Source organism: Leucoraja erinacea, chromosome 8, assembly GCF_028641065.1.
Source record: "Leucoraja erinacea ecotype New England chromosome 8, Leri_hhj_1, whole genome shotgun sequence".
NCBI lineage: Eukaryota > Metazoa > Chordata > Chondrichthyes > Rajiformes > Rajidae > Leucoraja > Leucoraja erinaceus.
In genome coordinates, this window is record NC_073384.1 from 69603476 (window position 1) to 69629704 (window position 26229).

General features: G+C 50.2%; 1 protein-coding gene across 1 annotated transcript; it reads left to right on the forward strand.

Annotated features, from left to right (window-relative positions):
• The first annotated feature begins 250 nt into the window (after positions 1 to 250).
• On the forward strand, positions 251 to 20637 carry LOC129699823 (visual system homeobox 1-like). Its single transcript, XM_055639942.1, has 5 exons — positions 251 to 617; positions 10286 to 10367; positions 12511 to 12634; positions 14273 to 14453; positions 18150 to 20637. The coding sequence occupies exons 1-5, from the start codon at positions 251 to 253 to the stop codon at positions 18413 to 18415; spliced, it is 1020 nt and encodes a 339-aa protein (XP_055495917.1). The 3' UTR covers positions 18416 to 20637.
• The last annotated feature ends 5592 nt before the right edge of the window (positions 20638 to 26229 follow it).

Sequence of the window (26229 nt, forward strand, 5' to 3'; positions counted from 1 at the left end):
GATGTGGGATGTGGGATGGGATGGGATGTGGGATGCGGGATGGGATGTGGGATGGGATGTGGGTTGTGGGTTGTGGGATGTGGATGGGGGATGTGACTGGGCGGGCGGGCGGTCGGCGCAGTGGGACTGCCCATGATGGTCTGTGCGGCCGCTGATTGGAGCCGGGGCGCGTCTGGCCGCTTGGGTGGGAGCTAGATAAACAGCGGCGCAGCGGCCGGCGCCGGGAGCTGGTGGACAGGCACAGAGGGACATGACGGGCAGGGAGGAGAGCTGTGAGGCAGGGGCTAGCCCGCTGCTGGGGGACTTCCCCCCCGCCGCCAAGGAGCCGGGGAAGAGCGGCCGCGCCAGGAGCTTCGCCATCACCGACCTGCTGGGACTGGACTGCGGGACTGAGTCCTCACCGCCACCGCCGCTGCCGCCGCCCCTCGTCCCCGCCGGCCTGGGACTCCTGTGTAGCCGCTCCCTCAGCGCCTTCCGCCCGCCGCAGCCAGTAATCCTGGACATGCTGTCCCATCTCCACGCCAGACCCGTCACCGCCGCCGCCGCTCACAACCACCTGCCCCCGCTGCTCCGCACCATCGCTCTGCACGAAGCGCAGCGGCCGCACCTGCACTCCGGTACTGACTCCACCCTAACCCTGACCCCCACCCTAACCCTGACCCGCACCCCACCCTAACCCTGACCCGCACCCTCACCCTGACCCCACCCTCACCCCACCTGACCCCCACCCTAACCCTGACCCGCACCGTTACCCCACCCCCACCCTCACCCCACCCTCACCCTGACCCGTACCCTCACCCCCCCCCCCCCCCCTACCCCTCCCCCTCCCCACCCCCAACCCTACCCCTAACCCTCCCCCTACCCCTACCCTCCCCCTACCCCTCACCCTAACCCTACCCCTAACCCTACCCCTAACCCTACCCCTAACCCTAACCCTAACCCTAACCCTAACCCTAACCCTAACCCTAACCCTAACCCTGACCCTGACCCTGACCCCCACCCTAACACCCTCACCCTCACCCTCACCCCGACCCTGACCCTGACCCTAACCCTAACCCTACCCTAACCCCAACCCCAACCCCAACCCTAAACCTAAACCTAAACCACCGGTACTGTCCCTGACCCTAACACAACAACCTCACCATCGCTCCTCCACTCCCCACCCTCATCCCTCCTCTCCAGTACCCCTTCCCTACCATCATTTCCCGACCTTCCCTGCCATCTGCCCACCCCCCCCCCCCCTCCCCGTCCTGCCCGTGTCTCCATACATCTACTCGTAAGACAGAAAGTGCTGGAGGAACCCAACGGCTCACTCGGGCAGGCATTATGTGTAGAGGGATGGACAGGCGGCACATTTCTTCATATCGATTACTGACATGTGTTTGGTATTTGGAGATGTCCAGACACTGGTCTCCCAGAGACACCGAGGTGTAGACAATGTCCTTTGGACCTGGAGGCAAGGAACTGCAGATGCTGGAGTCTAGAGTAAAACACGAAGTGCTGGAGGAACTCATCAGGTCAGGCAGCGTCCGTGGAGGGAATGGACGGGCGTAGTTTAGCTTAGAGACACGGCGTGGGAACAGGCCCTTCGGCCCGCCGAGTCCGCGCCGATCAACGATTCTAATACACGAGCACTGCCCTACATACATTGGGGACTATTTGCGCAATTTACTATTTATACCGAAGCCAATTAACCTACAAACCGGTACAACTTTGCAGTGTGGGAGGAAACCGGAGCTACCGTAGAAAACCCACGCAGGTCACGGGGAGAAGGTATAAACTCCGTACAGACAGCACCCATAGTCAGGATTTAACCCGGGTCCCTGGCGCTGTGAGGCAGCAGCTCTCCCGCTGCGCCACCGGATCGGGGCCCTTCTGATGGAGTTAGGGGGGGACAGCTGGAAAAGAGAGGTGTCAATTCCCCCGCTTCTTTTTTCTACCCCCCCCCCCCCCCCCCCCCCCCGCCTTTCTCCAGCAGCTCATGTCCCCCCTGGCCATAGACGCCACCGGCCCATGCCCGTCGGCCGTGTCTTGCTACGGATTCCAGCAGAGGCTCGCGTCTCTGAGTGGAAGCTTCGTGTTTATGGTGTTTGTGGGCAAACCCATGAACTCACCAGCCCAGTGTTATCTGCCACGCTGGGCGAGAGTAGGACGCGTTGTAGCGGGGTGACTGCGCGGTGCCTGGCCCAAGACAAGGGCAGCTGGAGCGGGGAATGAGGAGCCGCTGAAGCGCTTGTGGGACACGGTGACACCGGGCGCCGCTCTGTCGGAGACAACTCCGCAGCCCCAAATTCCACACAGGAGCGGTGGAGACTGCTGGTCGGGGAAGGTCGTTGAGGCAGGGACTATCGCAACGTTTCGGCAACAGTTGGACAAGTACATGGATAGGAAAGAGAAACACAAAAAGCAGGAGTAACTCAGCGGGTCAGGCAGCATCTCTGAGGGAAAGGAATGGGTGACGCTTTGGGTCCAGACGTTTCTTCACACCGATGGACTAGGGGGGAGACTAGGGTCTCGACCCGAAACGTCGCCCATTCCTTCTCTCCAGCGATGCTGCCTGTCCCGCTGAGTTACTCCAGCATTTTGTGTCTTTCTTTGGCGTAAACCAGGATCTATAGGATATGGGCCAAGCGCAGTCAAGGTGGCACAGCGGTAGAGTTGCTGGCTTACAGCTTACAGCTGAGACCCGGGTTCGATCCCGACTACGGGTGCTGTCTGTACGGAGTTTGTACGTTCTCCCCGTGACCATGTGGGTTTTTTCCGACATCTTCGGTTTCCTTCCACACTCCAAAGACCTACAGGTTTGTAGGGCAATTGGCTTGGTGAATGTGTAAACATTTCCCCTGGTGTGTGTAGGATAGTGTTAGTGAACGCTGGTCGACACGGGCTCGGTGGGCCGAATGGTCTGTTTCCACATTGTATGACTCTATACTTTATAAAGTTTGAGAATAAAATCAGTGCGGTGCAATTGAAACCCAAAGCGTGTGGGGTAATGGGGTAATGGGGCAATCGGCGCTGCCCGACCCGCCGTTCTGTCCCGATCCCCAAATCTGCACTTCCCCGTGTCTCTGTGTCCAAACCCCTGTCCCTGTAACTCCTCCCTCGACTCTTTCACTTCAACCTCCTCCAACCTCATCTACTGTATCCCATTAGTACGGGGGTCAGAGGTTATGGGGAGATGGCTGGAGAATGGGGTTAGGAGGGAGAGAAAGATCAGCCATGGCTGAATGGACTTGATGGGCCGAATGGCCAAATTCTACTCCAATAAGTTATGATCTTCTGATCCGCTGTTCCAGGTGTGGACTCCTGCGAGACCAAGCGCAGACGCGGCGATCGTTTCACTCAACACCTTCGCCCAGTCCGCTTTCGCTCAATCTCCCGGTTGCTCAGCACTTCAACTCCTCCTCCCATTCACAATCTGTCCGTTCCGTCCTGGGCCTCCTCCATTGTCAGAGTGAGGCCCAGCGCAAATTGGAGGAACAGCACCTCATATTTCACTTGGGCAGCTTACACCCCAGCGGTATGAACATTGACTTCTCTAACTTCAAATAGCCCGTGCTTTCCCTCTCTCCCCATCCCCTCCCAACCCAATCCTGGTCCTCCCACAGTCTTTACTGTCCCTGATTGTATGCCCCGTTGTGTCCTCCCCTAGCTAACAATAATCTATTCTATATTTTCCTTGAGCTCTGTCCCATTTGATGTCTCATTTTCACATCTCATCCTTCCTTATCTCTCGTTTCGCCTCTCCCCTGTCACATTCTGAAGAAGGGTCTTGACGCGAAATGTCACCTATTCCTTCTCTCCAGAGATACTGCCTGCCCCGCTGAGTTACTCCAGCATTTTATGTCTTTCTTCCGTTTAAACCAACATCTGCAGTTCCTTCCTACAAAGCTAAATATTCCTTAGCTGGGAATTTATGACAGAGAGACCCCGATAGTGTTTGTTGACCCTTTGGTCACCGCTGTCCATGGATGAGATAGTGGTTGTTGTCGTGTAGTGGTTCTGTACAAGACAGGCGGTGTTGTGCCTCAACGTTGTTCCCCTTTTCATTTCAAGGTCCACAGTCAGTCAGTCAGTCAGTCAGTCAGTCAGTCAGTCAGTCAGTCAGTCAGTCAGTCAGTCAGTCAGTCAGTCAGTCAGTCAGTCAGTCAGTCAGTCAGTCAGTCAGTCAGTCAGTCAGTCAGTCAGTCAGTCAGTCAGTCAGTCAGTCAGTCAGTCAGTCAGTCAGTCAGTCAGTCAGTCAGTCAGTCAGTCAGTCAGTCAGTCAGTCAGTCAGTCAGTCAGTCAGTCAGTCAGTCAGTCAGTCAGTCAGTCAGTCAGTCAGTCAGTCAGTCAGTCAGTCAGTCAGTCAGTCAGTTAGTTTGTTGCTTAGTTAGTTAGTCAGCCAGTCAGTCAGTCAGTCAGTCAGTCAGTCAGTCAGTCAGTCAGTCAGTCAGTCAGTCAGTCAGTCAGTCAGTCAGTCAGTCAGTCAGTCAGTCAGTCAGTCAGTCAGTCAGTCAGTCAGTCAGTCAGTCAGTCAGTCAGTCAGTCAGTCAGTCAGTCAGTCAGTCAGTCAGTCAGTCAGTCAGTCAGTCAGTCAGTCAGTCAGTCAGTCAGTCAGTCAGTCAGTCAGTCAGTCAGTCAGTCAGTCAGTCAGTCAGTCAGTGAGCGAGTTAGTTGGTTAGTTAGTTAGCTATAGTTAGTTATAGTTAGTTAGTCAGTCGGTCAATCAGTCAGTCAGACATCGGTCGGTCAGTCAGTCAGTCAGTTAGTTAGTTAGTTAGTTAGTTAGCTATAGTTAGTTATAGTTAGTTAGTCAGTCGGTCGGTCAGTCAGACGGTCAGTCAGTCAGCCAGTCAGTTGGTTAGTTAGTTGGTTAGTTGGTTAGTTAGTTAGTTAGCAAGCAACTCTGTCGCAGCGCCACCATGGGCGCTCTGCTTTGCTGAAGAATGCAGCATCCGCGCTTTCTCGACTCCCCACCGAGATATGTCGCATTCCTGAACAAACTGTCAGTTGCAATTTTCAAGGGATATGGGGGAGAAGGCAGGAACGGGGTACTGATTGGGGATGATCAGCTATGATCACACTGAATGGCGGTGCGGGCTGGAAGAGCCGAATGACCTACTCCTGCATCTATCGTCTATCTTTCTATGTTAACCGGTTTCATTCTCAAACTGCGCTTGCACGGGCTTGCATTCCGCCGTGTGGCTATTTTTGCAGCGTGTGGAGTCGAACGCGTTGGGACTCGCCGACAGCCGCGGTTCCGGATCGCAACTTCTCATAGTTTAGTTTAGAGATACAGCGTGGAAACAGGCCCTTCAGCCCACCGAGTCCCCGCCGACCAGCGATCGAGCACCCGTCCACACTAGCTCCATGCCATCCCACTTTCTCACCCCTACACACACTGGGGACAATTTACTGAGGCCAATTCACCGACAGACCTGCACATCTTTGAAGTGTGAGAGGAAACAGGAGCACCCGGGGAAACCCCACGCGGTCACAGGGGGGAAAGTACGAAACACACACACACACACACACAGCGGCCGAGGTCGGGGTCGGACCCGGCTCTCTGGGTTGCGAGGTTGCGGCAGGATATGGCCCCGGGGGCGGCGATGGACAGGGGGCCTGGTGCGCTGCGCTATCCCAGGTCGCTCCCATCCTCTCCAACAGCGGGAGAGCTCGCCCGCTGGTTCGGGGGCTATTCACCACACAGAGAGCAAGCCCCGAGCTGGCTGTGGTGGGGCTTCAAGCGACCGACCGGGGGCGAGAGCGGGCAGGAGCGCCGCTGGGAGAGGTCGGTAGGCGGGAACCCAGCGGGTCTGGGGACGGAGTGGACAGAAGCCGTTTCGTGTCGGGACCCTGTTTCACATGGTTTGCGCTCTCGGCGAGGGCTGTGTCCGTTCTAAGTCTCCACAACAGGGACTGTGAATTATTGGTTAAATGCGTACCGTGGTTTAAAGTGTTGTGACTAATACTATAGTGCGCATTGGAGCCATGGAGTCATACAGCACGGTAGAGGCCCTTCGGCCCACGCCGCCAAAGATGCCCCATCAATGAGGAATCGTGAACCACGGATTTAAGGTGAGAGGGGAAAGATTTAATTGGAACCTGAGGGGCAGCTTTTTCACAAGTATGGAAAGAGCTGCCAGAGAAGGTAGTTGAGGCAGGTACAATAGCAACATTTAAAACGCACTTGGATAGGTAAAGAAACATAGACAATAGGTGCAGGAGTAGGCCATTCGGCCCTTCGAGTCAGCACCGCCGTTCAATATGATTACGGCTGATCATCCAAAATCAGTACCCCGTTCCTGCTTTTTCCCCATACCCCTTGATTCCTTCAGCCCTAAGAGCTAAATCTAACTCTCCTTTGAATACATCCGGTGAATTGGCCTCCACTGCCTTCTGTGGCAGAGAATCCCATAGATTCACAACTCTCTGGGTGAAAAAGTGTTTCCTCATCTCCGTCCTAATAGGTGGAAAAGAAAGAATGTGGATTGTAACGTTTCAGAGGGATATGGACCAAACGTGGTCAGGTGGGGCTATCATCGATGAGGCACCTTGGTCGGCATGGACAGTGGGGCCGAAGGACCTGTTTCCGCGCTGTATATAATATAAATAAAATATCCCAGGTTCAACATTTTAGAAAATCAGCGGTTACTCAAAACTGGCACAATTACGATATTTAAAATATATGTGGATATGCAGGGTTTCATTCAGGCAAATGGGACTACCCCAGTATGACATGGTGAGCAAAGACAAGGTGGGCTGATGGGCCTGTTTCTGTTCTGTACAGCTCTATGACTGGAATTAGTGAGTGTTGAATTTCCAATCCAGTCTGAAGAAGGGTCTCGACTCGAAACGTTACCCATTCCTTCTCTCCAGAGTTGCTGCCTGTCCCGTTGAGTTACTCCACCATTTTTGTATCTATCTTCGGTATAAGTAAACCAGCATCGGCAGTTCCTTCCGACACCAGTAACTTAATGGCCTGTGTTTAACTGTGGTGAAGTGGGGGCAACGCAAGCTGCAATAGCGCAGGCCTGTACGAAGCTTTCCAAAAAGGGGGGTGGCATGACAGGATTACAAAATAATTAATGTGAAATAGTGTGCGCAGTGCACTCATCATGAGCACGAAGCATGAGGTTCCTCGATGCCGGGGCCCTGAAAGCTCTGGGGTTTTAGATGCTCTTTGATGCATTCTGAGCCTTATTTTGGAGCATTTTTGCACCAAATTTATGACCAATATTTCAGAAATTAACAGGAATCTGAGGTAGCTTTTTCACACAAAGGGTGCTGGGTGTATGGAATGAGCTGCCAGAGGAGGTAGTTAAGGCTGGGACTATCCTAACGTTTAAGAGACATTTGGACATGTACATGGATAGGACAGATTTAGATGGATATATGGGCCAAACGTGTGTGAGTGGGACTAGTTTAGATGGGACATGTCGGTCAGTGTGGGTAAGTTGGGCTGAAGGCCCTGTTTCCACACTGCATCATTCTATGACTAAAAAGTTAAGAAGAAAAATGAATGTAGATAAGTAGAGCAGATTTGAAAGAGGAGTGAAATGTAAAGGCAGAGAGAGGTTTATGGGTGGAAAGGAACATAGGAAAGGAGGGGGGAGAGTGGGCTTGGGCAGATGGGTGAAGGGAAAATAGACACAAAGTGCTGGAGTAACTCAGTGGGTCAGGCAGCATCTGCGGAGAATATGAATAGGCGACGTTTCACAGACCTCCCAACCTCCATACTCAGCCTGACCTGCTGAGTTACTCCAGCACTCTGTGTAACGTCACAGAACAGGGCAAGATTAGCAAGTTTGCTGATGATACAGAGGTGAGTGGTTTTGTATATAGTGAATATGGTTGTGATAGATTGCAACAGGATCTGGATCAATTAACCAGGTGGGCAGAGGAATGGTTGATGGTTGCATGGTTCCTTGAAGGTCATGTCGCAGGTATAGCAGGTGGTCAAAATGTATTTTGGCACTTTGGCCTTCATCAGTCAGAGTATTGAGTATAGAAGTTGGGAGGTCATGTTGCAGTTGTATAAGACGTTGGTGAGATTGCATTTAGAATATTGTGTTCAGTTCTGGGCACCATGTTATAGGAAAGATGTCAATTTGAAAAAGTACAGAGATCACCATCCTGGATCAGTCCAATCAGGGTTGTATTGTCCGCAAACTTGAGAAGCTTGACAGAGGTGTCTGTGGAGGTGCAGTCATTGGTGTGGCGAGAGTAGAGGAGAGGGGAGAATACGCAATTTGCAGTGCTCCTATACTTAGCGTTTGCGGGTCCGAGATATGCTTTCCCGTCTCACATGATGCTTCCTGTCTGTCAGGAAGCTGGTGATCCACCGACAGAGGGGTTCAGGCACAGTCAACTCTGGTATAATGGCGTTGAATGCAGAGCTAAAATCAACAAACAAAATCCTCGCATAGGTCCCCTGGCGGTCTAGGTGCTGGAGGATGAAGTGTAGGCCCAGATTGACTGCATCATCCACAGATCTATTGGCCCAATATGCAAAATGCAGAGGGTCCATCAAAGGGATTGTGATATTTTTCAGCTTGGCCAGCACAAGCTTTTCAATGGTCTACATGACTACAGAGGTCAGTGTGACAAGCCTGTAGTCATTAAGACCAGTAATTCTTACCTTTTTGGGTACAGGGACAACAGTGGAGACTGAAGCAGGCAGGGGCAATGCATCTTTGCAGGGACTGGTTCAAAATGAATAATTGGGTGTGAAGTGTTGGTGGGGGTGGGAAAGGGTCCACTCTTTTCATTACTGGAGTCTTGCCTTAAGTAGGTGTGAGGTGGTGAATGGGAAGGAGAGGGTGCAGGGTCCATTCTTTGCAGACTGGGGTCTGACTGTGTTTGTTGGGGAAGGGGTACCAGGGTTACGTTTCTGATTTTCAAACCTGCAGTAAAACTCATTCAGGTAGTTCGTCAGCTGACGATTGTCCAAAGAGCGGGGGGTTTTCCTCTTATAGCTGGTGATTTTTTGCATGCCCTTCCAAACTGAAGAAGAGTCACTAGCTGAGAACTTGCTCCGCTACTTCTCAGAGTACCTTTCCTTGGCAGCTCTGATTCCTCTTCGCAGCTCTTTATCGATTAAGCTATCTTTTAACTCTTTAATGATTAGGCTATCGGCTTGATGCATGTTTGCCCCCACCCCCCTGCCCTCCCACACCGCCCCCCATGGGGTGCAAATGGAATGTAGATAAGTAGAGCAGATTTGAAAGAGTGAAATGTAAAGGCAGAGAGAGGTAAAATGGAAATGTTACACCTGTATATAATGATCCCATTAAAATGTATATTTATGTCACAAACTATGGAATTCATATTTTAAGTATTATTATCAAGGAAAAGAAAGCAGTTCCAATTATTTGATATTATTTGATATTGTTTAAAATTATTCACATGGAGGAGAAAATAAAATAGCTCTAAAACCTACCTTAATTTTGCAATCTCACTAAAGATAATCCCCCTTTCCCTCTTCCCTCTCCTCTCTCCCCTCCCTTCCCCTCTCTCTCTCCCCCTCCCTTCCCCTCTCTCTCTCCCCCTCCCCCCCTTCCTTCCCCCCTCTTCCTGGCAGTGGGGATGAAGATGAAGGTGGCGTGGGCCCAGGCGGGGGTGGCGTTGGCCCAGTAGGGGGGTCAGCGGGGGTGGTGTGGGCCCAGTGGGGGTGGTGTGGGCCCAGCGGGGGTGGTGTGGGCCCAGCGGGGGTGGTGGTGGTGTGGGCCCAGCGGGCCCAGCGGGGGTGGTGTGGGCCCAGTGGGGGTGGCTTGGGCCCAGCGGGGGTGGGGTGGGCCCAGTGGGGGTGGTGTGGGCCCAGCGGGGGTGGTGTGGGCCCAGCGGGGGTCAGCGGGGGTGGTGTGGGGGTGGTGGGACCCGGGCCCAGCGGGGGTGGTGTGGGCCCAGTGGGGGTCCAGCGGCGGTGGTGTGGGCCCAGCGGGGGTGGTGTGGGCCCAGTGGGGGTGGTATGGGCCCAGCGGGGGTGGTGTGGGCCCAGTGGGGGTCAGCGGGGGTGGTGGTGTGGGCCCAGTGGTGGGGGCCCAGCGGGGGTGGTGTGGGCCCAGTGGGGGTCAGCAGGGGCCAGTGGGGGTCAGCGGGGGTGGTGTGGGCCCAGCGGGGGTGGCTTGGGCTCTGGGGTTTTTTTTCCCTCGGGATTTTTTTCTTACTCTGGGGGAAAAAGAGGGGGGTGCGGTCGAACCCAACGCACCCCCCCCCCCCTTTGGACGGCCATGTAGCGAGTATGTGGTTGTGGGATTTGGTGGATGGTCAGTGACTGTCAACTTTCCTTGCCTCACCTCAGATGACGAGAACATGGCTTGTGATCACAGCGACCCAAAGTATACAGCGGCGTCGCAGGTGAAGAGGAAGAAGAGGCGGCACAGGTATGTCGGGGCTGAGTGGACGTGGCACTGGTGTGTTAGGACTTAGTGAAGGTGACACAGGTGTGTTGGGGCTGAGTTGGGGGGGGCACAGGTGTGTTGGGGCTGAGTTGAGGGGGGGGCACAGGTGTGTTGGGGCTGAGTTGAGGGGGGGCACAGGTGTGTGTGGGGCTGAGTTGAGGGGGGGCACAGGTGTGTTGGGGCTGAGTGGAGGGGTGGCACAGGTGTGTTGGGGCTGAGGACGTGGCACAGGTGTGTTGGGGCTGAGTTGAGGGGGGGCACAGGCGTGTTGGGGCAGGGTGGAGGATGGGAATCTGTGGACACAATGCACTGTGTCAGGTGTCTGAGTTTGCACCTTGTGTGATGTAGTCCAATGGACATTGAATGGTTTGAGATCAGGGATGTGATCACAGTGCAGGTGGAAGGAGGTGACACTAACGTGGGCGGTAACACTAACAGGGGAAATGATTATCAAACATTACAGCAGGATCTTCATCAACTGGGCACGTGGGCTGAGGAATGAAAAATGAAGTTGAATGGATATTTTTAAAGCACAGATAGGTTCTTGATTTGTGCGGGTGTCAGGGGTTATGGGGAGAAGGCAGGAGAATGGGGTTTAGAGGGAGAAATAGATCAGCCACGATTGAATGGCGGGAGTAGACAAGATGGGCTGAATGACCTAATTCCGTTCCTATCACTTCTGAACACGAATGTGCGAGATAAGTGCGAAAGTTTGCATTTTTGGAAATCAGGGGTTGGATCTTCACAGTGGGGAAGGCACTGAGAAGTGGCGGGGTTTCATGCTGATAAAATGTGAGTTGATGCGTTATGGTGGTGCTGATGATGCTGGGACACCCACCATGAACAGTGGCTCTGGGGGAGTACTGGGGAACAGAGATGCATCTTCGGGGTACATGCCCATAGAGGCATCGACATAGTTAGATAGAGATTGCAAATGCAAATGCTTGAACCAAACACAAAGTGTCAGGGGTGGCACGGTGACCCAGAGCTACTGTCTCTGCAGCGCCAGAGACCCGGGTTCGATCCTGACCACGGGTGCTGTCTGTATGGAGTTTGTACCTTCTCCCCGTGCCCTGCGTGGGATTTCTCCGATACCTTCTGTTTCCTCTGATGATCAGGGATGTACCGTCTTGGAGGTGAATTGGCTTGGTATCAATGTAAATTGTCCCTAGTGTGTTAGTGCCGACTCGGTGCAAACTCCACCACTGTTTCCGCGCTGTAACTCTAAACTAAACTTAAAAAATAAAATTCCATGGATCAGGGTCAGGGTCAGGTAGCATCTGTGGAGGAGATGGATAGGTGGCATTTTTCTTCAGAGCTTAGATATAACATGTTATGCTTCACCAGTCAAGGCATCGAATGCTGGTGAGAAAGTATGCTCCAACGTTATAGAGCATTGGCCAGACTGCTGCAAGCCCTTGTGATCAGCACACTGGGGAGAAGGAAGCACTGGAGAGGGTGCCGAGGAGATCCACCAGGATGGTCCCCAGGATGTAGCTTGCTTGCGAGGAGGGACTGGAGAGGCTGGGTCTGATCTCCCGGGGGCGGTCACAAGGGGGCGTGAGTGAGCTATACGGGCCGACTGTAGTATACAAATGTCCGTTGTCACAGAACCTCTGTTACACACCCCTATACACAGATTAGCTCCCAGATATTATTCCATTCACAAGTCTACCCTGCATATTAACAGCAGGCTGAGTTGTCCCTCGGTTCACCATCGGTAATTGTTCTTTTTTTTATCAGCCATATGTATTTGCATTCACCACAGTTCTGAGACATAGAGTGATACAGTGTGGAAACAGGCCCTTCGGCCCAACTTGCCCGCACCGGCCAACATGTCCCAGCTACATTAGTCCCACCTGCTTGTGTTTGGTCCAAATCCCTCCAAACTTGTCCTATCCATGTAAACCTGTCTAACTGGTTCTTAAACGTTGGGATAGTCCCTGCCCCCAACAACCTCCTCTGGCAGCTTGTTCCATACACTCACCACCTTTGTATGAACACTCCCATGGGTGTGTGGTGCTTTAGAACATCTTCAGCCTCTGCAGGACCTGATGTAAAAGTGATTGTTTTGGTTCTGGCCTTGCTCCGTGAGGCTGATGTGTTTGATTGTTGGTTTGCACAGGACTGTGTTCACAGCGCATCAGCTGGAGGAGCTGGAGAGATCCTTTAACGAGGCTCACTATCCGGACGTGTATGCCAGGGAAATGCTGGCGATGAAGACGGAGCTGGCAGAGGACCGGATACAGGTAGCCCCTGCTCTGCCCTGACCTCCACTTGTACATATCTACACTTCTTACTGATGCTTGAGATGGATACGCTTGAGATCGAGCTGTACAGCACGGAAACAGGCCCTTCGGCCCACCTTGTCCATGATAACCAAGTTGGCATACAGAGCTGGTCCCATTTGCCTGCATTTGGTCCACAGCCCAGTGAACCACATAGTGGGTAGTCAGTATCTTGAACGAGCTGCCGGAGGAAGCTATAAAAGTGAATGGAAAAAACACATTTAAATGACATTTGGCCAGATCTATGGATATGAAAGGGATGAGAAGGGAATGGGCCACATGCAGGCATGTTGGACTAGCCCAGTATGTCAACTTGGCCAGCATGAACAAGGGGGGTTGAAGGGCCTGTTTCCCTGCTGTGTGATTCTCTGACTATATTAGCTGTCGGGCAGATGGTGTCTGCAAATGTTTTTGGTGGATGTGCCATGCACAAATAGTTACTGCATTTCCTGCACCACATTAGTAACCACACTTCACTGGGTGTGAACATATTGGACCACTGCATCCACTCAGCCACCACATTAGCTACTGACTATGCGACAGAAAGAGGCTCATGTAAGTGTTGCCATCAGTCACAGCACTGAAACAGGACCTTCAGCCCAACCCGTCTATGCTGACCAATATGCCTCATCTAAGACAAATGCCTCTTCCCATTCAGCCCATCAAACCTACTCCACCATTCAAACATGGCTGATCTATCATTTTCTCTCAACCCCATTCTCCTGCCTTCTCCATGTAACCTTTGACACCCTTGATGAGAGGAGATCTCATTGAAACATATAAGATTATTAAGGGTTTGGACACGCAAGAGGCAGGAAACATGTTCCCAATGTTGGGGGAGTCCAGAACCAGGGGCCACAGTCTGAGAATATGGAGTAAGTCACTTAGAACGGCGACAAGGAATCACTTTTTCTCACAGAGAGTGGTGAGTCTGTGGAATTCTCTGTGTCAGATGACAGTGGAGGCGGGTTCTCTGGATGCTTTCAAGAGAGAGCTAGATAGGGCTCTTAAAAATAGCGGAGTCAGGGGATATGGGGAGAAGGCAGGAACGGGGTACTGATTGGGGATGATCAGCCATGATCGCATTGAATGGCGGTGCTGGCTCTAAGGGCCGAATGGCCTACTCCTGCACCTATTGTCTATTGCCTTTCTAATCAATAACCTACCACTCACCGTTTTAAAAATACCCATTGACTTGGCCTCCACAGCCGTCTGTGGCAATGAATTCCACAGATCCAACATCCTCCAGCTCAATAAATTTCTCCGAATTTCAATTCTAAACGTAGTCTTATTCTGAGGCTCTGGTCTCTGGTCCAAGACATTCCCCACGTGGGGAACATTTGCAGGTATAGGCCCAGTGCTGTCAAATGCTCATCATATGTTAACCCAATCATTCCTGGGATAATGTGGCCCATATCATTCTAAACCTCTCCTATCCAAGTAGCTGTCCAAATGATGTGATGGGATAGAATGGCAGGGACATGTGGGATGACTGAGGATTGCTTGGCAGGAAGCCCACTAGGCAAGGGGTGGGCATTCGCTGGAGAACTGGGCTTGGTGTCTGGCATGAGTTTTGAGTCCATCCCATGTTGCCCCCAGGTGTGGTTTCAAAACCGAAGAGCGAAGTGGAGGAAGAGGGAGAAGTGTTGGGGCCGGAGCAGCGTGATGGCTGAATATGGACTGTATGGAGCCATGGTCAGGCACTCCATCCCTCTGCCCGAGTCCATCCTCAACTCCGGCAAGAACGGTTTAGTGGGATCTTGTGCCCCCTGGCTGCTTGGTAAGCAACTGCAGATTATTCAGCATTGGGGGTTTGGGGGATGGGGGGGGGGGAGGTTGTAAAGTTAATCTTGCGGGGTTCAGCCAGTCAGTGAAAGCAAATTACAAGCCTCTTTCAAGAACAGGAAATGAGACACAAAGTGCTGGAGTAACTCAACAGGTTCGGCATCAATTCAGGGGAACGTGGATAGGTGACATTTCGGGGTTGGGACTCTTTCCCAAATTTGATATTTTAGTTGGGACTGGGACTGAAAAAGGGTCCCATCTGAAGCATTGCCTGTCCATGTTCTCCAGAGAGGGGGGGGGGCATAGAGGAAGGCCCCACTCCCACCCCCTATCCTCCCCCTCTCCTCCCCCTCTCCATAACCCCCCTCCACCCCTCCCCTCTCAACCCCTCTCCCCCCTTCCCCCTCCCTCCCCCCCTCTCTCTTTCTCTCCCCTGGGGCGCGGGTAGAGGGGGAGGGGGAGGGGGAGGGGGTAAAGGCAGCACCTACCCAGGTCATAGAGCACAAGCCTCCCCATCAGGCACTGGGCCCAAGCTAGGCTTCGGCCGGCGAGGACTAGAGCGAGGCCCAGAGTGATTTGAGGACGGTCAAGAGCAGCGGAGGGCCGGCCGATCATGGCTTCCGCGAGGGTAAACCCACTCGCCAGTGTGACAGACGACAGGGTGGGGGAAACGGAGAGGAGGTCGTCCCCCGTGACGGCCACCACAGCCATTTTTCCACCGTGCTTGTGCACTGCGATAACGACCACCGCCACCATGTTGTAGAACTTGAAGGAGCCCAGCGGAGCGCACAGCATGACTTGATCACGTGTTCAATGGCTTAAATCCAGAGCCCGGGGTGGGGAGGGCGGCTGGGCCACGTAACTCGTGGAAAACGTAACTCGTGCCCCTGCATGTTGAAAATTCTGCGCAGCTTGCAGCGAGGAGCAAAGGCACTGTGACGTCATCCAGCTCACTTCAGCATGTTAGATTTTAAAAGGATGTCAGATTGGTGAACAATTTTAGTAAAAAACTCAGGAAATAATGAATCAAATTTACGGATGAGGCGATTTTTGAAATCAGGTGGTAAATCTCTACCGGAATATGCAAACATGTCACCGTCATCGCGTCGGGTTTTCGAGGAGATGTGAATCAAAGAAAAAGTTCAAGCAAGCAAACATCCCCACAAGTAAACATCCGAGATCAGAGTTTTATATTATAACGAGATCCAGTGCAGACACGTTGGGTCTGTTCCCCCAACGTGCGGTTGCCGGGGGGGGGGGGGGGGGGGGGGGGCAGGGTGGCATGAGGCATCACACACACTAACCACCCCCACACACACACACTAACTACCCCCCTTGATATTATATTAATATTATTAATTTGCTTCTTTTACCCCATAACTGCCCTATCCACTGACGCATAGCCCCCAAATCGCAGGCTCGTCTAGAGAGGGAGGGGGCAGAGAGTAAGGGCAGAGAGAGAATGGGAAGATACAGAGAGAGAGGCAGAGACTGAAGGGCAAGAGACAGAGGGGGAGGGAAGTTGGAGGGGAGGAGCAGAGGGAGGGTGGGTGTGCCTCAAGGGCTGATTAGGGATAGTCAGCATGGGTTTGTACGTGGGAGGTCGTGTCTCACAAATCTGAATGATTTTTTTGAAGACGTGAGGAAAAATGTCGATGAGGGCAGAGCAGTGGATGTTGTGTACATGGACGTCAGGAAGGCGTTCAACAAGGTTCCGCTTGGTAGGCTGCTCTGAAAGGTTAGATCGCATGGGATCCAAGGAGAGATAGCTGAATGGATAGCAAATTGGCTTCATGGAAGGAAGCAGAGGGTGATGGTGGAAGGTTGCTTCTCGGACTGGAGGTCTGTGACTAGTGGTGGGCCTCAGGGTTCGGTGCTGGGCCTATTACTGTTCGTCATCTGCATCAATGATTTGGATGAGAACATACAGGGCAAGATTAACAAGTTTGCTGATGATACAAAAGTGGTGCGGTTTTGCAGATAGTGAAGATGGTTGTGAACGATTGCAGCAGGATCTGGATCGATTGGCCAGGTGGGCGGAGGAATGGTTGATGGAATTTAATACAGAGAAGTGTGAGGTGTTGCATTTTGGGATGTCGAGCAAGGGCAGGACCTACACAGTGAATGGTAGGCCTCTGGGGAGTGTTGTAGAGCAGAGGGATCTAGGAGTTCAGGTGCATGGTTCCTTGAAGGTCGAGTCACAGGGAGACAAGGTGGTCAAAAAAGCTTTTGGCATTTTGGCCTTCATCAGTCAGAGTATTGAGTATAGATGTTGGGAGGTCATGTTGCAGTTGCGTTGGTGAGACCGCATTTAGAATATTGTGTTCAGTTCTGGGCACCATGTTACAGGAAAGATATTGTCAAGCTTGAAAGAGTTCAGAAAAGATTTACGAGGATGTTGCCAGGACTAGAGGGTGTGAGCTATAGGGAGAGGTTGAGTAGGCTGGGACTCTATTCCATGGAGCGCAGGAAGATGAGGGGGGTTCTTATAAAGGTGTGCAAAATCATGAGAGGAATAGATCGGGTAGATGCATAGAATCTCTGGCCCAGAGTAGGGGAAACGAGGACCAGAGGACATAGGTTCAAGGTGAAGGGGAAAAGATTTAATTGGAAGCTGAGGGGTAATGTTTTCACACAAAGGGTGGTGGGTGCATGGAACAAACTGTGAGAGGAGATAGTTGAGGTTGGGCCCATCCCATCATTTAAGGGTTAGACAGGTACATGGATAGGATAGGTTTAGAACGATATGGACCAAGCGCAGACTAGTGTAGCTGGGACATTGTTGGCCAGTGTGGGCAAGTTGGGCCGAAGGGCCTGTTTCCACACTGTATCACTCTATGAATCTCTATAACTCTATGACTCACAAACCTCTACAGATGCACCTTAGAAAGCATCCTGTCAGATTGTCACAGCTTGCTTTGGAAACAGCTCTGCCCAACCCCGCAATAAATTGCAGGGAGATTTGGATATAGCCCGGTCCATCACACAGACTAGATTCCACACCATTGACTCCATCTACACTTCACTCTGCCTCGGGAAAGCAGTCAACATAATTAAAGACTTGTCCCACCCCGGTCATTCCTTCTTCTCCCTGCTCCCGTCTGGCAGCTGGTCACGGAACTTGAAACTGCACACCACCAGGCTCAGGAACAGCTTTTGAACGGTCCTTCCATAAGCTAGGGCACTGTCCCATTCACGTCTACCCCATTGTGGACATTGGACTTTGTCTCTGGAACTGATGCGCTACAATGCTGAGAACTATATTCTACATTCTGTATCTTCCCCTTTGCTCCACCTATTGTTCTTGAGTTTAACTTGATGGCATCTATGTATATCTGATCCGTTTGGATAGCATGCAAAACAAAGCTTTTCACTGTCCCCCAGTACACGTGGCAATAATGGACCTAAACCAAAGATGAGAGGTGAGAGAGGCAAAGTTTAAAGGAGATGTGCGGGGGATATTTATTTACACGGAGGGTGGATGAGTGGCAGAAACACACTGTCTTGGGTGGTTGTGCCCATAGCGGCATTTAAGAGACTTTTAGATAAACACAAGGGAATGGAGGGATATGGATCATGTGGAATTAGATAAGAATTGGTCTTGGCACAGACATTGTGGGCTGTTCCAATGTTATATAATTCTCTGGTTTATGTTCAAACCATCACTAATCAGCCTTTATTTGCAATCTAGGAATGCACAAGAAATCTATTGGCCCAACAATGAAAGGCAAAGGCGTGGAGTGTGTGAGAGAGGAATTTGCGGAGAGCAGCGACGAGCCACCGCTGATAGAGGTGGGCACGGACCAGGAGCCTGTAACTGACCGCAGTGAGGATGGCAGCATGGCATTGGATCTGTCCAGCACAGAGAAAGCAGCGGGCAAGAGCGGCAGTTCAAAGCAATGCTTTGCCAAGCCCTCCGACGCAGAAAGCGGACATAGAGGAGGCAAGACCAATTAAGCCGTGGCGCTGGCATTGCCCGAGCTGATGGGACAGTGCAATTGAACAGCTCCTCATGGACTTACTCTACACAACACGTTCTCATAGTGGTGACAGTCGCCACAACAATGGAGGACAAGCAACTCATTTACCTCTGCCATCGAGCTGCTACATCTAAGACCTAGTATTACTAGGATAGTCCAATGCAATATGATGATGATAGAAAGGAAATGTCAGAGGAAATCACAGCAAAATTCAGACGCACCCTGTCTCCATCCCTGCCCACCATGAGTGGAGGGAGGTGACCGATATCCTTTTGGAAATAAAGGGCACAGGGGTGGTAGATGTGAATATAATCCTGGGTAGGTGGCTGAATGAGTGGGATAAACTCAAACACAAGATGGTATCCATTGGAAAGGAAGATAGGGCATAACTGGCAGAGCCGTGGCCTCACAGCGCCGGAGACCAGAGTTCGATCCCAACCTTGGGCGCTGTCTGTGTGGAGTTTGCACGTTCTCCCTGTGATCTTGTGGGTTTTCTCTAGGTGCTTCAGTTCCTCCCACATCCTCCCATAAAGGCACACGGGTTTGTAGGTTAATTGGCGAGGTTGTGATGTGAATCTGTGGTCAGGTTTGTCCTTACTGGTGCTGCCCCTGTACACAGTCCCCAATCACCATTGCATCGGAGGGGTGCCATTGCACCATTGTTTGAGTGGGTGGCAGTGAGTAAATGAAGCAATGGGGACACAAGGAACTGCAGATGCCGGCCTAGAAAATAAACGCAGAGTGCTGGAGTAACTCAGCGGGTCATGCCACATCTGTAGAGAACGTGAACAGGTGATATTTTGGTGTTGGGACTATTCTTCAGACTCTGCAGATTTGTTAAAAGGTGACTCTACCTATCACTTGCCAAGATAGACACAAAATGTTGGAGTAACTCAGCGGGACAGGCAGCATCTCTGGAGAGAAGGAATGGGTGACGTTTCGTGTCGAGACTCTTCTTCAGACTGGTGGGTACCACTTGCCCAGGTTTGCCACCTCTCTCTCGAAACATTGCTTGCTCATGTCCTCCACAGATGCTGCCTGACCCACTGAGTCCCTCCAGCACTCTGTGTCTTCTTTTCAAATGAGTGTGTGTAGTGTAAAAATGGAACGATGAGTGTGTTTGAGTGTGTGCAGTGTGTAAATAGAACTGTGTGTGTAAATGGAGCAATGAGTGTGTGCAATGCATAAATGGAACTCAGTGTGTGCATCCTCCTTGACATTGTTTTGTTTAGAGATACAGAACGGAAACAGGCCCTTCGGCCCACAGAGTTCATGCTGACCAGCGGTCCCCACACACACAAGTTCTATGTTATCCCACTTTTTCATCCCCTCCCTACACACTGGGGGCAATTTACGAAGGCTGATTAACCCACAAAACCCGCAAGTCTTTGCAATGCGGGAGGAAACGGGAGCACCCGGAGGAAACCCACAGGGATAACGTGCAAACTCCACACAGACAGCACCTGAGGTCCGGATCTCTGTTGCTGTGAGGCAACGGCTCTATCTGCTGCACCTCTGTCCTGCCCCGAAATGCTGAGTGAAATCTGCTGCTGAACACGCACTGCACTCGCAGTTGCGAACGGGCTGCAATGCATTCCTCAGGGTCACCTGCTACCTAATCTATGGCATGCTGATGGTAAGGCACGCATGCATTAAGCAGAGGGTCGCAGGTACTTGCATTGGGTAGGAGTGAGCAGGACATTATAGATGACGGAATGTAAATAGACTGAGTGTTATGCACCGCATCTCACTAGGAGAATCATATTGGCCATGGTGCGTTACCTGATACAGAATGTATTTGAAGGATTTTAACATGATTTGAGAGAGGAGAAGAAGGCAACCACTTCCCCTGGTAACAGTCTGGAATTATAGGCATATCATTTTCCAACTAGTCTTACGCTCTCTAGGGATGTGATCGTACTAAAGATAGCGGAACCCTCTTCTTCAAATGCCTGCTGAATATATCTGGGCCTACTGAATATTTAACTATGCATATCGAGCAGTTTTTTGTTAAGTGTGGATGTTCTTCTGCTACTGAGGTAGATAGTGTCCTAGAGTGATTGAACTGTACAGCCTTGTCCCTGCCAACCATTTTGGGAGAATGCGCTGGTCCCATTTGTCTGCATTTGGTCAATATACCTCTAAAACTGCATTATACTGCGTGGCAGATGCAGTATGATGTAGAATGCGTGGCAGATGCAGTATTAATTTCATAGGTTATAAATGTGAGGGGTGTCCTTGTACACCGGTCCAAAGTTTGGTGCAGGCAAAGAAAGCTAATGGGGCCTTCATAACAAGAGGATTAGTATAGGAGTATTTTTCTCAATGGGGGTTCAGGTTACAGTTTTGGTCTCCTAATTTGGGAAGGACATCCTTGTGATTGAGGCAGTGCACAGCGAGACCCTGGGATGGCGTCTGTCTTGTTGACAAGACCGGTATTCACTGAAAAGTTGGGGTGAAACATATAAAATTATAAAAGGTGGACAGCAGATGCAGTTCGAAGGGGCCACAGGCCATAAGACTGAGAATGTTGGAATTCCCTGCAACAGAGGGCATGGAGGCCACAAGAGGTTATTCTAGGGGCTAGTAGTCAGGATATGGGGAGAAGGCAACGGGTTATTGAGGGACGATTGAATAGCCTTCTGCAGTCTATGTATCTAGGGCTCTCTGTCCAAATGTTTTTTAGAGATCACATCTGGCAATCGTTTTCATTGTGTACCCTGAGTTTTGGTCTTTCCTAATTTGAGGGGGAAGGTGAGCGTCCATCCTTGATCTTGATCAATAGAGGCAGCTGCCCAGCGTAGGTAGTCCACAAGATACAATGATCCCATGGGCATGGGGCAATTAGGGACTGTCATATTTACAGGTCTAATTCTCCAAATGATTGAAAATGAGGCAGAGTAGCGCTGTGTACCAAGTGTTATGTCACTGGAGTTTAGAAGGATGGAGCAAAGGGGAAGATACAGGGGGTATCTTATAGACCAACCCAGCCTCAACGATCAACATATAAAAAACTGCATTTTTACTGCATCTAGCTTGTCCAGTCCTTTTATAATTTTATATGTTTCTATAATTTTATATGTTTCTATAAGATTTTCAATGTCTGCAATGGGGTAGAGGTGAATCGGACAATACCATAGGTTATGGAAGGACTGTTTAGAAGACTGATAACAGAGGGGAAGAAGCTATTCCTGAGTCTAGTGGGGCCTAATTTGAAACTTCTGTACCTTCTTTTGAAGTGAGTAGGGAGTAGGGAGAAGTAGGAACGACCATGGTGGGACAAGTATTTGATTACATTGGCTGCTTTTCCAAGGCAGCGCGGAGCGCAGAATGGAATCAATGGCGGGGAGTCTGGTCTGGGTAATGGTTGAGTTCTGGGGCTTTTATGATGTAGGTGATACGTGGCTGCTGAATATAATGTGCATTGTGTGATGTATTGGTGCCCGTGCATTGGCGCCCATGTATTGGCGCGCATGCATTGGTGTCCATGCATCGGCGCCATGCATCGGCGTCAATGCATTGGTGTCCATGCATTGGTGCCCATGTATTGGTGCGCATGCATTGGTGCCCATGTATTGGTGCCCATGCAGAAAGCAGCAGATGATGGTAGATTGGCTGCTGGAAGATTAATATGTTAGGAAATAGATGGCCGCTGAGGAATGCAATGCAGTTACTAATGGCTCTGTGTAAAACAACTCTATGTTCAGATACCATGCAACAGGACATGGGTATTTGTAAACGGGGTGTCGTTCGTTATACACCCCTGCATCACAGTCTTACCTCGTGAATATTATAGTTAGACCACCGTTCTGTTTACTCCATAGAATTCAGAGTGTTCTCAAAGGGCAGAGACCCAGGCCTAATCCTCAAATCTCTCCTATTTATACCTTGCTCAACATTGTGACCCCATTTTACAAACGGACCAGTGCAGGAACATTAGTAAAGAAGCAGACTTTGCTGAAGGTTTTTTTTAACGATATTTTTGTTAATAAGATTTATGACTGTTAGGTTCAGTTATATTTCAGTGAATATTTGTGTGATTAATGATAAATGGCATATATTCTAAAACTTTTGTTAAAGTGTTTGTATAACAAAGAATATGATATTTACTTTACTGTATACTGTTCTAGATCAGCGTTACCTGTTAATGGTTGGTACTGAGCCATAATCCGAAGTTTGTTTTGTCCTTTGGGATATTATCAGTGGTAGGAGGGAAGGGTAGACATCGGGGTCACAGAGTGCTGGATGAACTCAGCAGGTCAGGCAGCATCTGTGGAGGGAATGGACGGGTGACGTTTCGGGTTGGGACCCTTCTTCGGACTGATCAGAGTCATACAGCACAGAAAATGAGGGGATAGATAAGGTGAAGGCACTGAGTCTTTTACCCAAAGGAGAGAAAACATAGGTTTAAAGTGAGGGGGACAGATTTAATGAGTGGCAAATCTTTCCACAGACGGTGGTGGGAGTATGGATTGAGCTGGTACTACAACTTTTAAAAGTCACCTGGATAGATGCATGGATAGGAAAGATTTAAAAAAGGGTTAGGGCCAAATGTGGGCCAGTGGGATAGGTGTAGGTGGGGCATCTTGGTCTGCAGGGATGAGTTGGGCTGAAGGGCCTGCCCTGTTGAATGACTCTGTGACTCTGGTTCAAGCTGATGCATGCTAGGCTGCTGTTTCTCAGGCAGAGAGCCATGAATGAAAGCATATGCACAGCACACTAGCAGAACCTGCAGGATACTATATGTGTGGTGCCACAGATTGAGAACGAGAAGATCGACGATATTCCAGGGGTTTGATGTGCCACTGAAATGGATTCACTGTTTACTGTGAGATAAAGAGACAGCACAGGCATGGTGGCTGAATGGTCTACTTGTGTTTCGTGAAAGAGTCTTTGATTCCACAGTTGGTAGAGCCACTGCCTTCCCGCGCCAGAGAGCCAAGTTCTATCCTGATCCCGGGTGCTGTCTGTGTGGAGTTTGCACATTCTCCCCGTGACCACGTGGGTTTCCTCCGGGTGCTCCGGTTTCCTCCCACATCCCAAAGACGCGTGGGTTTGTGGGTTAATTGTGGGTAAAGTGTAAACTGCCCCTAGTGGATGAGAAAGTGGGATAACATAGAACGTGAAGAAGAGTCTTGACCCGAAACGTCACCCATTCCTTCTATCCAATGATGCTGCCTGTCCCGCTGAGTTCCTCCAACATTTTGTTTCTATCTTCGGTGTAAACCAGCATCTGCAGTTCCTTCCTACACTAGTGTGAACGTGTGATCGATGGTCAGCAGATGTTTCCATGCTGCATTTTTTAATCATTCAAGCAAGAGCATCCTCAAAGCAGACTGCAGAGGATGATGGGGAAGGGAGATACTAGGATCACGATGGCACAGGCAGATATGGTGACAAGGCATGCATTTCAAGGCAAGCTGAGGTCTTTTGCTTGTAACTGATGGATCCCGTTTCACCCAGTATAAACCTGACTGGCTTGAATGAAGAGTTGATTTGAAAAGAGTCCAGCATATAAAATAAAGAATTGAAAGCTCAGAATGCAAGAATTGATATTTTTTCTCTCGGTGTAGTTTTGTGACATTTGTGTGAACTTGCCCAGACTGCTCACCTACAACTAGAGCATTTCCCTTTACATATGAACTAAGCACAGCAGGTTTGGTAAGCCATGATCATTTCCAATTAATGCATGACTGGAAACATATCTCAATGCATTTCGTTGTCTCTGTACTGTACACTGACAATGACAATAAATTGAATCATTTCATTTCATTTCAGGATGAGCATTCTTAAAAGTAGGAAATATAAATGATTCTGTGGCATATAAAACAAAAATCTGTGGAACTGGTGCAGCTTTAGACCAATAGACTGGATAAACTCGGCTTGTACTCGCTAGAATTTAGAAGATTGAGGGGGGATCTTATAGAAACGTACAAAATTCTTAAGGGGTTGGACAGGCTAGATGCAGGAAGATTATTCCCGTTGTTGGGGAAGTCCAGAACAAGGGGTCACAGTTTAAGGATAAGGGGGAAATCTTTTAGGACCGAGATGAGAAAAACATTTTTCACACAGAGTGGTGAATCTCTGGAATTCTCTGCCACAGATGGTAGTTGAGACCAGTTCATTGGCTATATTTAAGAGGGAGTTAGATGTGTCCCTTGTGGCTAAAGGGATCAGAGGGTATGGAGAGAAGGCAGGTACAGGATACTGAGTTGGATGATCAGCCATGATCATATTGAATGGCGGTGCAGGCTCGAAGGGCCGAATGGCCTACTCCTGCACCTATTTTCTATGTTTCTATGTTTCTATGTTCTGTCATGTTCTCAAAAAGCACTTTTGCAGAATAGATATATAAGATTTTAAATGTAATCTATTTTCCTTTGGCAAGTATTGAAAAGTATTAGATATTATTGTGTAATGCAGAATAAAGTTTCCATTATGAGTTTGCATGTTGCCTTTTCACTGTATGGTATTTATACTGGATGTGTAAAGCACTGATGCTGGCCGCGATGGTATGGATATTGGAAAGAGGATGGGGAACTGAAACAAAATTACAATGAAACAGCAAAAAATAGCAATCAGTAAAATACAAATTAGCAAGAGGAACTCAGCGGGGCAGACAAAGAAGACACAAGGAACTGGAGATGCTGGTTTACAAAAAAAAACTCAAAATGCTGGAGTAACTCAGGGGCTCAGGCAATATCTCTGGAGGTCATGGATAAGCGACATTTCACGTTCGGAGGGGGAAAGATGGAAATGAGGTGGGAGCAGGATGATAAGTGATAGGTGGATACAGTTGAAGGGCGTTTTGACCCGCTGAGTTACTCCAGAACTCTGTGAAACGTCACCTATCCATGTTCTCCACAGATGCTGCCTGACCCACTGAGTTACTCCAGCACTCTGTGAAACGTCACCTATCCATGTTCTCCAGAGATGATGCCTGACCCACTGAGTTACTCCAGCACTGTGAAACGTCACCTATCCATGTTCTCCACAGATGCTGCCTGACCCACTGAGTTACTCCAGCACTGTGTGAAACGTCACCTATCCATGTTCTCCACAGATGCTGCCTGACCCGCTGAGTTACTCCAGCACTATGTGAAACGTCACCTATCCATGTTCTCCTGAGATGCTGCTTGTCCCACTAAGTTACTCCAGCATTTTGTGTCTATCTTCGATTTAAATCAGCATCTGCAGTTCCTTCCTACACATGTTTACATCTTCTGTTGTGCTGCTGCAAGTAAGAATTTCGTTATTCCATCAGGGACAGAGGATGGGGAACTGAAACAAAATTACAATGAAACAGCAAAAAATAGCAATCAGTAAAATACAAATTAGCAAGAGGAACTCAGCGGGGCAGACAAAGAAGACACAAGGAACTGGAGATACTGGTTTACAAAAAAACCCACAAAATGCTGGAGTAACTCAGGGGCTCAGGCAATATCTCTGGAGGTCATCGATAAGCGACATTTCACGTTCGGAGGGGGAAAGATGGAAATGAGGTGGGAGCAGGGTGATAAGTGATAGGTGGATACAGTTGAAGGGCGTTTTGATTGGCGGATAAAGGCCAATGATGGAAGAATTGGACTTAAGAGGAAGGGATAGATCAGCCATGATTGAATGGCGGAGTGGACATGATGGGCCGAATGGCCTAATTCTACTCCTATCACATGACCTTATGACCTAATACAAATGGGTGATGTGGAGGAGAGGCGTGAAAGGTGAAAAGGATACAGATAGACAATAGACAATAGGTGCAGGAGTAGGCCATTCGGCCCTTCGAGCCAGCAC